Source organism: Arachis hypogaea, chromosome 13, assembly GCF_003086295.3.
Source record: "Arachis hypogaea cultivar Tifrunner chromosome 13, arahy.Tifrunner.gnm2.J5K5, whole genome shotgun sequence".
In the NCBI taxonomy this organism is placed as follows: domain Eukaryota; kingdom Viridiplantae; phylum Streptophyta; class Magnoliopsida; order Fabales; family Fabaceae; genus Arachis; species Arachis hypogaea.
In genome coordinates this window covers 144,810,219-144,824,719 of record NC_092048.1, presented here as the reverse complement: position 1 = coordinate 144,824,719, position 14,501 = coordinate 144,810,219, and the positions used below count along the sequence as shown (strand labels likewise).

The following is a 14,501-nucleotide window of genomic DNA, read 5'->3' as shown; positions in this document are numbered from 1 at the left end:
TATTTGTCCTCTGATTACAATTGAACCAAACGACACCTTCTACACTTATGGTTACTTTAGTCTTCCTGTTTAGTTGTGAAAAAGTTAATAAATGTGGTTCTTATTGCATTAATTAACTCTGCGAATCTGTTTCGCAGAAGCTATTTGTCAAATCTAACTTGTCCCTTCAATAATTAATAAGCACTAATGAGAACACAATATTTGGCCTGCTGCATTTTCTTTCTCATCACTACTTATATTAAATTAATATTTCAATTTGTTTCTAATTGTCAATTACTTTGATCTCCTCTGTGCTTGAGCGTTAGTATTATTATACATAGACAATTAACAAAATAAAGTGGTCATTGTACATTCTAATGAGAGATTGTATTTAGAAAAGCTATTGAATGCTCTTAATGACTAACAGCAGTAACTATAAAGTCATTGCAAAAGAAAATATTTTTTAATGTGCTTTTCCATGTCTTCCCTAATACCACTTTTGCAATCGTGATTCATGATGTTTGGGTTGTTGATTCTTATCTAACTAATCAATTAGTCACTAAATATCACTATTTTGAAGTGGAGAAGTGAAACTTTTTTGTCTATAATGATTGCAAGAATTAAATTGATGATACCATTTTAGACTGCTTTAATTATTATTTTTCATATGCAAAATTGGTATTGCTGAATAAGATTGCTTTTTTCAAAAATTACAACAAATAAACTGACAAAACTGGTGTATAAGTTTCCAATATTTATAACACCACTGTCATATTCGTATTCTTGGAAAAACAAATATGTAGGTTTTAGGTAAATATGAAAATATCCTATTTATTGCAAGTTCTCAAATCTGAACCTAAAAGAAATAGTTTTGAATTCATTATTAATGGAAACTAGCTCCATAAATAGACACATAGTTGAACATCTATCTACCCAACCTTACTTAATCATTCTTTAATCTATATCAGTGAGTCCATTTGTGCCTTCTTCATAATTACCTTTCTCATTTGTTCAACACCATGAGTGACATACCACCAAACATCAATTTTATTCCACAACTTCCTGACGAGGTTATGTATGAAATTATTTTTTGTTGTGATGGTCCAACCATTTTAAATTTGCAGTCCATATGCCGCTACTGGAGGCAGAAGTTGACATCCTATGAGTTCGTTACAGAGCTAACCAAGAGATGGCTTTGCCGCGGTTACAATCTCTCTGCTCATTTTGGTCATTCATTTGCATTGAGAAATTCCGTAGATTGGGTCATGCAAATGGATGCTTTTACAGGTGAAGGCGCACCTTTCACACTTTCTTTCCTCTTATATTTTGAAGGTTGGTTTCAAATTGTTGGTTTGGATAATGGGATCTTTTGTATCCGATATTGTTTTATGGGGGTCCAAGTTACCTGCTAACTTGGAATTCTGTTAGTCGAATGTCACGAATAATAACGGATCCTTCGAACAAGAACGATGGTGATCTTGCTTATCTTTACGCATTTACTTACTATCCAAATAGTTTTCATTATGCCATCTTTGATGTTTTTGAATAAGAACCCGAAAGTCTTTCATACACTTTAAAACTGTTCCTTTCATTGTATGTTGCACTTTACTGCTTTAAGAATAGAAAACATGAACAAAAATCATATTGTACTCTGACAAATAGATCTTTTTGTTTAGTATATTAAACTCTTTTCAAATTCTATTAACATAATTTCTTTCATTTTATGCTGCCTTTGTTGAATTGCTTCCAAATATTTTAAACTTCTGTTAAATTATAATCTTTTCTGTCTATTTATATTCTAAGTTGATGCAAAAACGGCAAAATGTTACTTAACAAAGCAGTGGATATTCATGGTTACTCATATTTTTCTCCAATTTTCCATTAGAGCATAGATCTAAATTACTGTCACTTTCTATCAACTTCCTATCTTTTATATTTCTTTTGTTTATTGTGTTTCCTTTATTGTTTACACCATTTTTGGAGCCTTGCATTTTTAATAAAAAGGAAGTACATAGTACAACACAACTAAAATATTCAATGGCTCTTTTCTTTGTGTGTTCCCTTTAATATTCACACCTTATTTATATTATGTCTTATTACCTTACGTTCAAATTGGTCAAAAGACCATTATATATGTTACATACAATATCAGTATTCAATCTAATGTTTTAAGTAAAGTGGTTACAACATCCAAACACTACGATTATCCGCGCGTAATAATCAACTCCACTATATCTACCAGTAGCATAAAGTGCACCATTGAGTTTTACAGTAGCAACAACAAATCTTTGAAAATACAATAGATTACAAATGACCATTTAATTGAGTGATACATAATGGAGTTTGAGCAGTGACAGACAGAGTCATCATCAAGCAGTGACAAAGCAAAGCTAATCAACCAAGAACGGATTTGAGCACTGAGCAGAGCAACCATTACCTTTGCTAAGTGAGTGAGTTTGAGGAAGAGCAGTTGAATGCAACGGACCACGGTGACCTAGCGATGATCACGATGACGACGACTTGGTGATGAACACGACGACGGACCATAGGCGGAGAGCGGCAGAACAGGACCCGTGGAGGCTGGTAATTGGCGAATCTAGGGAGGGGTTGGAAGCTTCGAGAATGATGAGACGAACGGTGAGGGGTTTGAGGCTTTGAGAGACAAGAACGACAGACGACGACGAGGGACGGCGGGCAAAGCGTGACTGAGTAGCACGACGACTTGACGAGCACGACGAAGAAACTGGCAACTGGCGAATGAGGAGAGGGGCTGGAGCAAGACGAACAAACGAAAATCTTGAACACGACGGGCATCGATAGTGAAAAGAACGGCGACGACAGTGGCGGTGGAGGAGGCTAGGGTTTCCTTTGAGGGAGATGTTCTTCGGTTTTGATAAACTGAGATGACGAGGGAGAATAGTTTGACCAAACCTGTGTTTGATTTTTTTTTAAATAACTAAACGGCGTCGTTCACATAAAACCGGACGGGCACCGATTCGATTCAATCGATCGGTTCTCAGCTGGTTCAATGGTTTTCAAGCGATTTTTAATTTAACAGTTTTGTCAACTAAACTAAATCATAATTGCATTCGGTTCTCGGTCAAACCAGTTCAACCGGTTAGTCCAATCCGATTTTCAGAACCATACATCAACCTATTGAACCTAATCCTACTAATAAACCAAAATAACTTTTTAAGATTGAGGCTTTTCCTGTGTAACTTTGGTTGTTGATTATAATGATTGGGCCAAACTGGAGCGATGATAAGACGTTTGTTTCGTTGCGTTGGGATCGGATCGTCTTCTCCGTGAATGGGAGCTGTGATGCCGTTCTTCAATGCTGATCGTTTGAGAGTGAGGCTTTGCTTGGATTGGTTGCTCGTGATTGGCACTGAAACTCTCCCATAAGCATCAACAACGCTTCTTAGGTTGCTGAACGGTGTCTCTTCTACCTCTATGAGTATTATTGATATAGGGTTTTGGTTAATTTTCACACTAAATTTCTTTTTTTTTTTTAATTTTAAATTAGATTATAATATAGGAATTTTTTTTCTTTCTTTGTACAGAACTATTACTCATTATTTGGAATCAAATTCTTTAAGATCAAGAAAATGATGAGAGTAAAGTGACAATTAAATTTCTAAATATTTCGATATCGAAAAAAAATAACTATTTGATTTTCTACGATAACAAATAATGAATATGTTATGTCTTTCTATCAATTAATCGCGTTAACGGCGATATTTATTTATAAAACAATAGTTAGATTCCTTGACTTGTTTGATAGAATTCGTGGTAAATAGAAAAGAGTTGATGAAGGATATATAGAAACTTAAAAAATAATAAATACTTTATATGCTCATATATTTACTGTTTACTATCGTAGAAGACTTAATTAATACTATTTTAGGATTAATTAGTCAGAGATTGAAATCTGATAGTAACTTGACTCAAATTAAAATAGCTAAGCGAAAATTGTTTAAATTTTATCTAATTCATTTCAATAGTTAGTTAATACGATATTTATCTTTAAAGTAATAAGGTAAATAAGATATTCTGTAATTGATTTATGAGTTTTAAAAAAATGAAATAAATTAAAAAATTATAATATATTAATAATTTGTGTATAATATTATAATTTTGTAAAGACATAAAAAAATATAGTATTTTATTTTTTTAATTTATCTGGTATTTTTTTAACATATAACATTTCTTAAAAAAACTTGGTTGATATTTTATTTTGCAATCGATGAGAGTATGTTAATAAGGATTTGGAAAAGATAGCAATAGGGGGCGAGATTCTCTCTCTGCCTTGAGGGATCGCATAGACGAATAGCCGATTTGATCGGAAATTCGGTCATTTGGTCGAATCGAGTCACTCGTTAGACCGTTTGTACATCAGACCCGTTGGAACTCGGATTGACTCAGCAGGTATGATGAAAATTGGTTACTCGCCCGGTTTATAAAACCCGAACCGGGTCATGTGTGATTTTTTTTTCTTATAATTTGGAATGACCGAATGACCTAGTTTCAGCTCCCCCCATCTCTCTCTCTCTCTCTCTCTCTCTCTCTCTCTCTCTCTCTCGATTCACCGTCACCACCGCACGCTCGCCGCCGTCGTCGGGCCTGTTGCTCGAGTCTCGTCTCGTCTCAGTCACAGTGCTGGCGTCTCGTGGTTCGTCTGTCTCGTCGCCAGCGTCTCAACGTCTCGCGTCCTTCCCTGTGCGCCTCGTCGCCGGCGGCAGAAGCAACTCGTGGGGTTGTCTCTTGCTTCATCGCCTTCCGTGGGGTGGTCGCCCACTCGCCGTCGACCGTTGGTGAGTCCCTGCATCATCGCTTCCCCTGTTCTCTCTTTTCCAGATTTTCCTTCTCCCTATATTTTTCTATGTTGCTGAATTGCTAATCAATAAATTTGCCCTGTTGCTGATCTAAATGTTGCTGTAAATCGTAACTGAACTAGGATTTGTTAAATTTGTTATTGAATTTGTTGCTGAATTTGTTGTAAGTTGAATTTGTGTCTGAAAATATCACTGAGCTAATTTTTTTTTTATGCAAATCATCACTGAGTTGAATTTGTTGCTGATTATCATCACCGAATCATGAATCTTTTACTGTTTTTCTGAAACAATCACTTAGCCAAATTTTTGTTGTTGCTGTAAATAATCTTTGGAGTTAAATTTTTTGTTGCTCAAAATGATGATAGTTGAACAGCGTGTAATTCATCACTGCACCTTGATTTTGTTGCTAAAAGTTAAATTTGTTGTTGAAAATATCATTGAACTAATTTTTTTTGTTGCTGAAAATCATCACTTTGTTGAATTTGTTACTGATTATCATAACTGGAACTTGAATCCGTTGTTGTCTTGTTGAAATTATCACTTAGCTAAATCTATAAATTATCTTTTTAGCTAAATCTTTTGTTGCTGAAAATTATCATAGTTGAATTTGTTGTTGAAAATGAGGTTTATGCTCTCTACAACTCAGAATAAAATTGTTCAGTGAAATTGTTGTTCACATGCTCTCTGTTTGTTTTTTCTGTTAGAATTTTAAAAACGTCTTTATCACAATTCAGTTGCTATTATGAAATATGAATTATTCTTGGTATTGATTTGTGAAAAATACACAAATGTATAGATGCAAATCAAAATGAAGGAAATGTTGGTCAAGCTTCAAATTTGTCCGTTGAAGATATAGATGTCGACTATGAGATCACCCTTTGAATTTGATTTATTGAATCCTCTTCCCGCTCTATCTCCCCTTGTTACGCTTTAGGGTTTGGCATATTGAGATTTATAATAAAGCTTTCCCTTTTACGTTTTCTTACATCTGAAATTGCTTCTTGCTCTCTAGATGTTATGCTTATTCTTGTCTCTCTGTGTGTGTATTTGTTTTGCATAATAGGGGGTTTTAGAAGGAAGTTAAGCAAAAACCACTTTTGTTTTTGGGTCTTGTGGTGTTAAACTTTGGAAGAACAATGTCGGTGACAGCGGGTGTTAGTGATACAGTTATAGCCATAAGGGATAAGCTTAGAGGTAAAATTGGCCAAACTAAAGTTAAGCGTTATTGGCCTGGTAAAATTCCTGAATGGGCTGATGATGAGAATGAAGATGTTGCCGCTGATATTAGGCCCACCAGGGAAGCTGCTTTGGAGAAAGCTTTTCCTCGACACGAAGATGATAAGGGTATTGTTAAGGGCGATGATCGTAGGCTTCGTCGTTTGGCTCAGAGTCGAATTGATAACCGCGAGGAAGTCAGGGCTGATCATCGGCGAATTCGGCAAGCTGAAATTATTTCTACCATTGAAGAGGAGACTAGGATACAGGAAGGGTTGGAATTAGAAGAAGAAGATGTGGAAGCCTTGCAGGAAAAGAGGAGTAGACTTAGAGAGAGGATGCTTCAGTTGCAAAGAGAGCAGGAAGAAGCACTGCCTCAAGAGGAGGAGGAAGAAGAAGAAGAGGAGGAGGAAGAAGAGTCTGAGTATGAGACTGACTCTGAGGAGGAATATACTGGAGTAGCTATGGTGAAGCCTGTGTTTGTTCCCAAGTCAGAGAGAGATACAATTGCTGAGCGTGAGCGTCTTGAAGAAGAAGAACGGGTCGCTGAAGAAGCTAGGAAAAGGAAAATGGAAGAAAGGAGGATTGAGACAAAGCAGCTTATTGTTGAGGAGATCCGGAAGGATGAAGAAATCCAGAAAAATTTGGAGATGGAGGCTAACATTGCTGATGTGGATACTGACGATGAAATTAATGAGGCAGAGGAATATGAGGCTTGGAAAGTTAGGGAGATTGGCAGGATCAAGAGGGATAGGGAGGATCGGGAAGCGATGTTGAAGGAAAAGGAGGAGATTGAGAGGGTAAGAAACATGACAGAGGAAGAGAGGAGAGAATGGGAGAGGAAGAATCCAAAACCCGTACGAGCATCAAAGCAGAAGTGGAAATTTATGCAGAAATACTATCACAAGGGTGCTTTCTTCCAGTCTAATCCTGATGATCGATCTGCCACTAGTGCGAGTGATAATATTTATACTCGTGATTTCTCTGCCCCGACTGGGGAAGATAAAATGGACAAGACAATATTACCCAAGGTTATGCAAGTCAAGCACTTTGGTCGTAGTGGAAGAACTAAATGGACTCATCTTGTCAATGAGGACACCACTGATTGGAACAATCCGTTAAGTCAACTTTCCCATTTCTATATATTTGAAGAATAGCATCAGATTATATGTTCTTTTTTATTGTATTCTGTTAGCATTTCCACATTAACTTCTGAAATTCATGTGCAATGATACTACTGGTTTACTTTCCCAAATGCTCATTCATGAGTTCTTCTCTCTTAATGATCTCTTGTTATAAAAGTGCTGCTTGTTGGCCTGTGTAGAATCCCTTGTTCTAATCCTGTTTTAAAGCACTGACAAGGATCTGTATCCCAATGAAATATAGGATTTGTATGAACAAAATGTTTTAATGATGCATATAGTCATTTCTTGCCTCTTGTAATTGAGAACCTCCAAAAGTGGTTATGTATTTACTTAAGTATGAAAGGGGAGAAGTTTATAGTATATATTTGTAGACTACTTTTGTATTAGTGTGTTCTAATGCTCTTCCTATTGTTGAATTGTAATACAGGTGGACTTACAATGATCCACTGCGTGCAAAGTACAACGACAAAATGGCAGCCATGAACGCTCCAATAGCAAAACCTAAAGGAAGCAAGAAGTTGAAGGATTGGGAGTCTTGTTGAGTTTGAAATTTCAGAATCATTTGCTCTTGTCCTTGCAATTATTTGACTTAACAATGTAGAAATAACAGATTAGATACCCCTTATGGCATAGGCATGTACGATTTTGAATCTTCGTGGATGGGTAGTTCATGCAGATTTTGATTGGATTATATGACCAGTTATGTTGTTCTTACAAGGTTAATTAATCAAAGCTTTAGAAGCTGCTTTAGCCTTTTTCCGGAAATCAGCAACTGCTTTCTTAACCTCTCTCAGGTGCTGATACACGGTGCTGTTGCTGTATTTCTGAAAGCAGCTTTCTTTATCTTTAAATTGTGCTCAGCTTCTCTTTACCTTGTTTTTATTCTTTTGATGTGTGAGACAGAATTTTGTTTTAGCATTAATCTTTAAATATTAACAAGTCAAATTAAGTAATGAACAGGGAAGGTGTTCGACACAGCAGAATATATATATATATATATATATATATATATCTTATTTTTACTCGTTACTAATTTTTGTATTTTTTATTAATAATTTTATTTTACACGTCCTAAACTAGTAGGAAAGTCTATATTTACGAAGTGCCATATATTCTTTTTTGACAGAAGATTAGTGCTATATTTAAGATTACCTTATTATGTAGAATTTAGACATTAAATAGCGCGAAACACAAATCGAATAACATGTAATTTTTTCCTTTCTGTGGTATGAATCATCTAAACAGAATTTAGCAAATTCTAGGATCCTTCATCTTTTCCGGAAGAACAGGGTTATGGATCATGTTATGTCGGAGAATCTGTTGAGATGGAGATTCTGGTGTCAGTTATTAGAAAATCTTGTGGGGAATTTTCATAGAATTTCAAAACCATAAAGTAGACAGCACAAAAACCATACACATGGATCATTCAACAACAACATTTAAGAATCAGACCTACAACGATAATACTTAGAGCAACCTCTATTGTAAGGGTTTGAGGGTGGAGGAAGACACCCTCCTGTTTTACTATAAGCTTCGCCGCTGGCACCACCGTTGCAAACCGGCTTGTCCCTCGTAAGTGCTCCATTGGAGATGATTCTCCTCTGCTCGAGGATCCTGCGGCTTATCTCGGATTCCATAAGCAGCTCGTCGTCTTGGTTGCACTCGGCTATGGATCCGTTACATGTGTGTGAATTACTTGTCCATGATGAAGCAGCGGCTGTGCTGCACAGCATAAGGCAGCAGAAGAACACAATTCTAATGCTGGATTTTGAGGCCATTCTAACTTTCTATGTTCTCTTTCACAAAGAAGCACTATATAGAGAATAATAATAATAATAATATATGAGAGCACCTTTTAGAAAAAAAAGAAAGATGCAAGTGGGGACTGCATTAGTGATAAGTTGATGGAACGCACTTCACCAAACCTTTTGGACAATATGGTACTGATGAACTCTCTCTCTCTCTCTCTCTCTCTCTAGTTTTGATGATTTATTCACCCTTTGTAAATAATTGTTACTTAGTTTGTTATTTTAACTTTGTTATTCCATGCCATTACATATATCCTAAGAAAGTATGCATATCCATAATGCAGTGTTAGGTAAATTGGAAGGGGATTATCATGACAAGAAGGAAAAGGAGAAAATAGGTGCAAAGATGTGTTCTCATAATCATGAATTTCAACTCTTTTGGTACATTTTCCACCTTGATGCCCTACCTACAATGACTATAGTATAGTCTTTATTAGTCAAAGGATCTCAAAACACTGTTGCTGTGTTCTTTACGTCTCATTTGACTAAAATGAAGTGAGGGCATGACTTTACACACATTTTTTTTTTCACTAGCCATTAGTCTTTTGATCTTCGTCGACCATACGAGAAATTAACGGCTGATTACTAATTCCGTCGGAGTTCCCCTTTAATGGATAAAGAGACTGGTTACAAAATTGGAATTTTTGCAAAGGCAAGGATTCTATTCTTTATTTATTTGTTCATGTTAACAATTTAGATGGCGTTGCTGGAACCATTTCTTTTCAATAATACATAACAGTTTGTTTCAACTTTCTAGTTGACATTGGGTTCACTGGGATTCACTCACTGAAATTTGATATGATAATATCATCTTCCAATAATTAAGTCCAATTCAAGAGTAGCAGTAATTTATTTGGGATTCAGCAATAATTTAATTTTGCACAGATAAGATGATATAAACAAATGGGATTATGAAAGAGAGAACCATGGATTTGGTAAGCAATTGTTTATTTTGTGTGCATGTGTACATATTAAAAAATTCCAATGGCTTATCTTTGAATATGGTACATAGCAACTTTTTGTCTGTTGCTTAGTTTATGTTTATTTTTGTCGGTTCAATAGTTAATGAGTTGTTTTTACTTTTTATACAGTGGGATACAGCGGTTTGATGGTTGTTTTAATCCATAAAATCAATGCAACATGGACATATAGTCATATACCTACATAGATTTCTGTTGTATCTTCAAAGCATGGTATTTGACTCTCATATTCAGCAAACTTATTACTCACTTTGTAGTTTGTGCCTGCATATTATTTTGTGTTCACTTCACTCTTTTTCCCTTTCTTTTTAATTGTTTCCGCCATTTTTTGATACAATTTTTTATTCATCCAAAAATATTGACATAAGAATACACTCCAAAACAACAATAGTAAGTAAAAATGATGATTATGTGCTAACAAGAATGTGTTACAATTAGCAACCATATTTGCTTGTGATAATAATATGATACTAAAACTTCAATCTTCCACTTTGTCACACATTATTCTCCAATGTAGTAAAGGGACAAAACATAAAAAACAAAATTGTAAGTAGAGACATATGATGAGTGAGGTTACTAAGTTGGTGTGGGCAAGCAATTTTTGCTACATGGTGCTATATCTTTTTGGTGTTTAGTAATGCAACTTTCTGAATCACTAACTTGTTCTTTTTTTCCCTCCTCCCATCATTCACATTGTATGGCATCCATGAGAAACATACAATTTTCAAAGCAATAGAAGAAACAGGACAACTCATCAATTCAATTGAGCAAGAGCTCCCAGTTTTGGAGGTGATATTAATTTGGATGACATAAATGTAACTAGTATGAAACCTTAAGCTACATGAAAGACACTTCTTTACCATTTAATTGTGAAAGATAACTTTATTACCAAGCAATCATAATAATGTGCAATTAAATCCATATATCTGAAGTGCAGTCGCCACCGGGATATCTCATCTCATGGGCTAGGGAGGGACCATCGGGCTCAGCTCCAAAGTCAACAAAGAAGTTTGGGTTGATTTTCAGGCCACCATGCTCAGTATCCACATCAATCTGTAACATGTGTGATCCTTTCTGTAAAAGCTCAGGGTAAAACTGCTTATCCCATGCACTAAAGAGAGAGTTTGTAACATATAGCCGCTTCCCATCTAAACTCAACTGAATCATCTGAGGTCCTCCTCTCAACTTGTTTCCCTGAAAGGCAAAATTTCGATCTTATCAGCCAGACAGCGCATTCAGTTACATGGATTAAACGATATTATTATACTTGTTTCAAGAAAAAAGGTTTTCAGTAATAGACCATGATATTCTAGCAGTCCATACTAAAGTGGACTATAATTTTGAAAAAATTAAATAGCACTAGTACCTGAACTTCTGGAACTTCAGATTGCCAAGTGTTACCATCTTCTGCTATTGCGACTATGGAACTTCCTTTCCAAAGTAGTCCCCCTACCCATACTTGGCCTTTGAGTACAGGATTTTTGGGATCCTCAATGTTATACTGCCTTATATCACCATGAAGCCAGTTCACAAAGTACAGAAACCGGTCGTCAAGAGATATCAGAAAATCAGTTATAAGCCCAGGCATCTCTGGAAGAATCCAGTTTTGCACTTTCAATGGTTCCACTGATATTGCAACCTGAAAAGGTCAGCTTAGTATATAAGTATCATTGTTATTTTTATTTATTAATCAAACATGCCTCAACTGAAGCACAAAATCTAACCAGAAGATAATACTATAATAGATAAATAGATATCTATCTTTTTTTCTAGTTCTAGCATACCTCACGACTCCATGATCCATCATCAGCCTTGAAAAACCGCACCATGTTACTTGACAATGCACAACCAACAAACCCTGTGTCTTTAGAAGGATCATGCAGAAACCTTATCTGCATTTAGGATAGATTAGTTGTCAAAGACAACCAAATTTATAGTTAACCATGATTATATTATAAATGGAATGGTAGAAAGTAGAAACAAATCCTTAGATTTATGTAAACCAATCTACCTCCAAGGGTATAAGCCCTGACTGACCAAGGTCTAATGTTTGTCTCAATTCACCCTCAGGCCAGCTATATACATGTAAATGTCTCCCATAAAAGCCATCAGAGACATCCTGTAAGTTAAAACCTTTGGTGAACGCCGCAGGAGCGCCCCACGATGTGCTTATCATAGTCTTATGGCGAGGTTGGTACCAATAGTCATACCCAAATAGAGGACTGTGCCCTGGTTTTTCCCACCTAGCAAATGTGAAGCAATGAACAAACCAATGTAACCAGAAAGAAACTAAGTCATAGTCAATTCATACAATTAGTTCATCATGCATTCTTGTATTTCTCAATATAATATATGAATTCTGATACCTTCCTTTCACATTAAATTCTGAATCAAGAAGAAGAAATCCATTTCCTGAAGCATTTCCATCTTTGTCTCCAAGGCATGAGATCATTATGTCTCCGGAAGCAAGGCAATGGGTTGTGTGTGGATATGCTAATCCAGTCTTACTTATGATATCTTCAGGCTCAACAACTTTGTGCAAAGATGGAGACCTTGGATTTGTTTTTGTATCAAACACGTATATTCGACCGGATCTGAAATAAGCCAACAATTACTTCTTAACAAGGAAATTTCTTTTAGAAAAATTAAAGGAAATTTCAGTTTAGTCTCTTACACCAGTGAAGGTAAAATCAGATATCTTCGATCCGCGGAAGGATCACCATGGCAAGAGCTGCATGAATTCCAGCCACTGTGGTGAAGTTCATCACCTAAATAAGGAACAGGTAACCTATGAATAACTTCTGAATAAGTTGGAGAGTTTGGATCCACATCCACTGTGGCCAGATAATCAGGCTTCTCCTTTCCAGTTCCTGTATTTCATTGAATCATCAACATCAATGAATAACAACACCTAATCAAACAAAACAAAACAACATTTTCTAGAAAGAAATTAAATTGCTATTCATAGTACTACTAAACAGATGTCACTTTCACAGTTTCACCTATTACCATATCATATAATTTATGGTACCTGAGTAGAGAGCAGTGACATAAAGAAGAGTCTCTTTGGGACCAGACATGGCATCAAGTGGAGTAGCATAGCCAGGCCCTGATTTGCAGCAGCCAAGGCCGTTGCGTTGATTCATCACCTTTTCTGCCACCTCACCATGCTTTAGCACTGCCACATCCGTTGCCATATCTCTCTCTTTCTCTCAAAGACACAGCCTGAAGAAGAAGAAGGTGATGAAAATAATAATAGTGATGAAGAGTGTGTGAAATGGATGAGTACAAAGTTCATGTGCAGGTGTACGTCACTGATTTTCACGTGTGATGCATCAAAGTTGAAGACAAGTACGTGTTCAATACTTCAATCTACTATATAATTAAGTATATCCTTATATATAAAAATAATGAAGATAATATGCTTCAGTAGGTAGTATATTTTAATGTTGTGAGAAATTATACAAACATTATTTTAATTTTTAGCCATTTAAAAAGAAAAAAAGAAATGCATATTTTAATGTTTGCAATGACACTTGTAACACTTTTTCTTTGTCTGTTATGTGCTCTGATACAGAGAGTATTGCCTCTTTGGTCTCCAACTTAGGCTGCTACCATTGATATTCGTTTTAAACCAAAATTCTTATAAAAAAAAAAACGAAAAGGAAAGAGAGAGGGTGTTTCCACACGAAATGGATCATCCCCAATTTTTTTAATACTTGATAGAATACAGTGTAATCTCTCACCTTTAATTCTATAAGTGAGACTAGAAATAAATAAAAAAGAACAATAAATAGTTAGATTAAATAGTGGATACCATCTAATTTTTTTTTTCACTAGAAAGGATCACTCCGGTCCCCACAAGCTTCAATGCAGTTAGAACTGCAAAAGACTCTTCACTCTTCAGTCTCACTAGGAATGTTTTTCTTTATTCAAAATTTTTATTTTATCTTTTATAAAAAAATGATATTTTTAACAAATTATACGTTTCTAACTATTCTATTTCTATTTAAATTAAACATGTTAACAACCTAATTTTTTTTATTAAAAGGGATTCTTTTAGTAGTTTATTTCGCTAGTAGTGTCTTTAAGGATTTTTCTTAGTAAAAAAAAAAGAATTATTTTGTTTGGTTAAGAAATCATGAGAGAAAATCTTATAAAAAGTGCACAATAATAACACGTTTTAAAGATTTAAAAAAAAGTATCAATACATAAAAAAAATTATTTTATGACTTAAAAAAATTTTTTTAGGACGCTTTTAGCAAAATGCTGTGTTATTTTTGAAATTAAAGGATAAAATATATTTTTTGTTTCTAAAATTTAGTAAAAATTTTAAAAATATCTCTAAGTTTTATTTTATTTTAATTTTGTCTCACAAGTTTTTTATTTGTATCAAATATATCCTTGGCGACTAATTTTTCAAAAAATTAGGATTAATTTAACAACAATTTCATAAGAATAATTTTCAATACAAGCAAATTGAATATAATTGTTATGCATTGTTGTTCAATTGAAAATTTTTTAAAAATTTAGCTGTCA

At 35.0% G+C, this 14,501-nt stretch overlaps 3 protein-coding genes across 4 annotated transcripts; 1 reads left to right on the top strand and 2 right to left on the bottom strand.

Moving 5' to 3' along the window:
- Positions 1-4,209: 4,209 nt before the first annotated feature.
- On the top strand, positions 4,210-8,025 carry LOC112792639 (uncharacterized). 2 transcript variants are annotated; one of them, XM_025835955.3, is made up of 3 exons: positions 4,210-4,793; positions 5,878-7,146; positions 7,602-8,025. In XM_025835955.3, exons 2-3 carry the CDS (start codon positions 5,951-5,953, stop codon positions 7,714-7,716), a joined length of 1,311 nt encoding a protein of 436 aa, XP_025691740.1. In that variant the 5' UTR covers positions 4,210-4,793; positions 5,878-5,950; the 3' UTR covers positions 7,717-8,025. The 2 variants fall into 2 exon arrangements, with proteins under 2 accessions (XP_025691740.1, XP_072069409.1); XM_072213308.1 differs by having other exon boundaries at positions 4,503-4,793; positions 5,611-7,146.
- A 588-nt stretch (positions 8,026-8,613) lies between these two features.
- Positions 8,614-8,952, bottom strand: LOC112792638 (protein RALF-like 32). The gene has a single exon (XM_025835954.3). It carries the CDS (start codon positions 8,950-8,952, stop codon positions 8,614-8,616), a length of 339 nt encoding a protein of 112 aa, XP_025691739.1.
- A 1,743-nt stretch (positions 8,953-10,695) lies between these two features.
- On the bottom strand, positions 10,696-13,562 carry LOC112792637 (selenium-binding protein 3). Its single transcript, XM_025835953.2, has 7 exons — positions 12,994-13,562; positions 12,637-12,832; positions 12,329-12,556; positions 11,974-12,205; positions 11,747-11,854; positions 11,329-11,601; positions 10,696-11,156 (listed from the first exon to the last, which is right to left on the bottom strand). The coding sequence occupies exons 1-7, from the start codon at positions 13,157-13,159 to the stop codon at positions 10,875-10,877; spliced, it is 1,485 nt and encodes a 494-aa protein (XP_025691738.1). The 5' UTR covers positions 13,160-13,562; the 3' UTR covers positions 10,696-10,874.
- Between the last annotated feature and the right edge of the window lie 939 nt (positions 13,563-14,501).

Bases quoted from the DNA above. Each gene is read 5' to 3' on its own strand.
- LOC112792639 (XM_025835955.3), top strand. From the start codon at position 5,951: ATGTCGGTGACAGCGGGTGTTAGTGATACAGTTATAGCCATAAGGGAT. The intron at 7,147-7,601 runs GTTAAGTCAACT...ATTGTAATACAG, and splicing joins ACCACTGATTGGAACAATCC to GTGGACTTACAATGATCCAC.
- LOC112792638 (XM_025835954.3), bottom strand. From the start codon at position 8,952: ATGGCCTCAAAATCCAGCATTAGAATTGTGTTCTTCTGCTGCCTTATG.
- LOC112792637 (XM_025835953.2), bottom strand. From the start codon at position 13,159: ATGGCAACGGATGTGGCAGTGCTAAAGCATGGTGAGGTGGCAGAAAAG. The intron at 12,206-12,328 runs GTATCAGAATTC...CACATTTGCTAG, and splicing joins GAATTTAATGTGAAAGGAAG to GTGGGAAAAACCAGGGCACA. The intron at 11,157-11,328 runs GTACTAGTGCTA...TTTGCCTTTCAG, and splicing joins CTGAAGTTCCAGAAGTTCAG to GGAAACAAGTTGAGAGGAGG.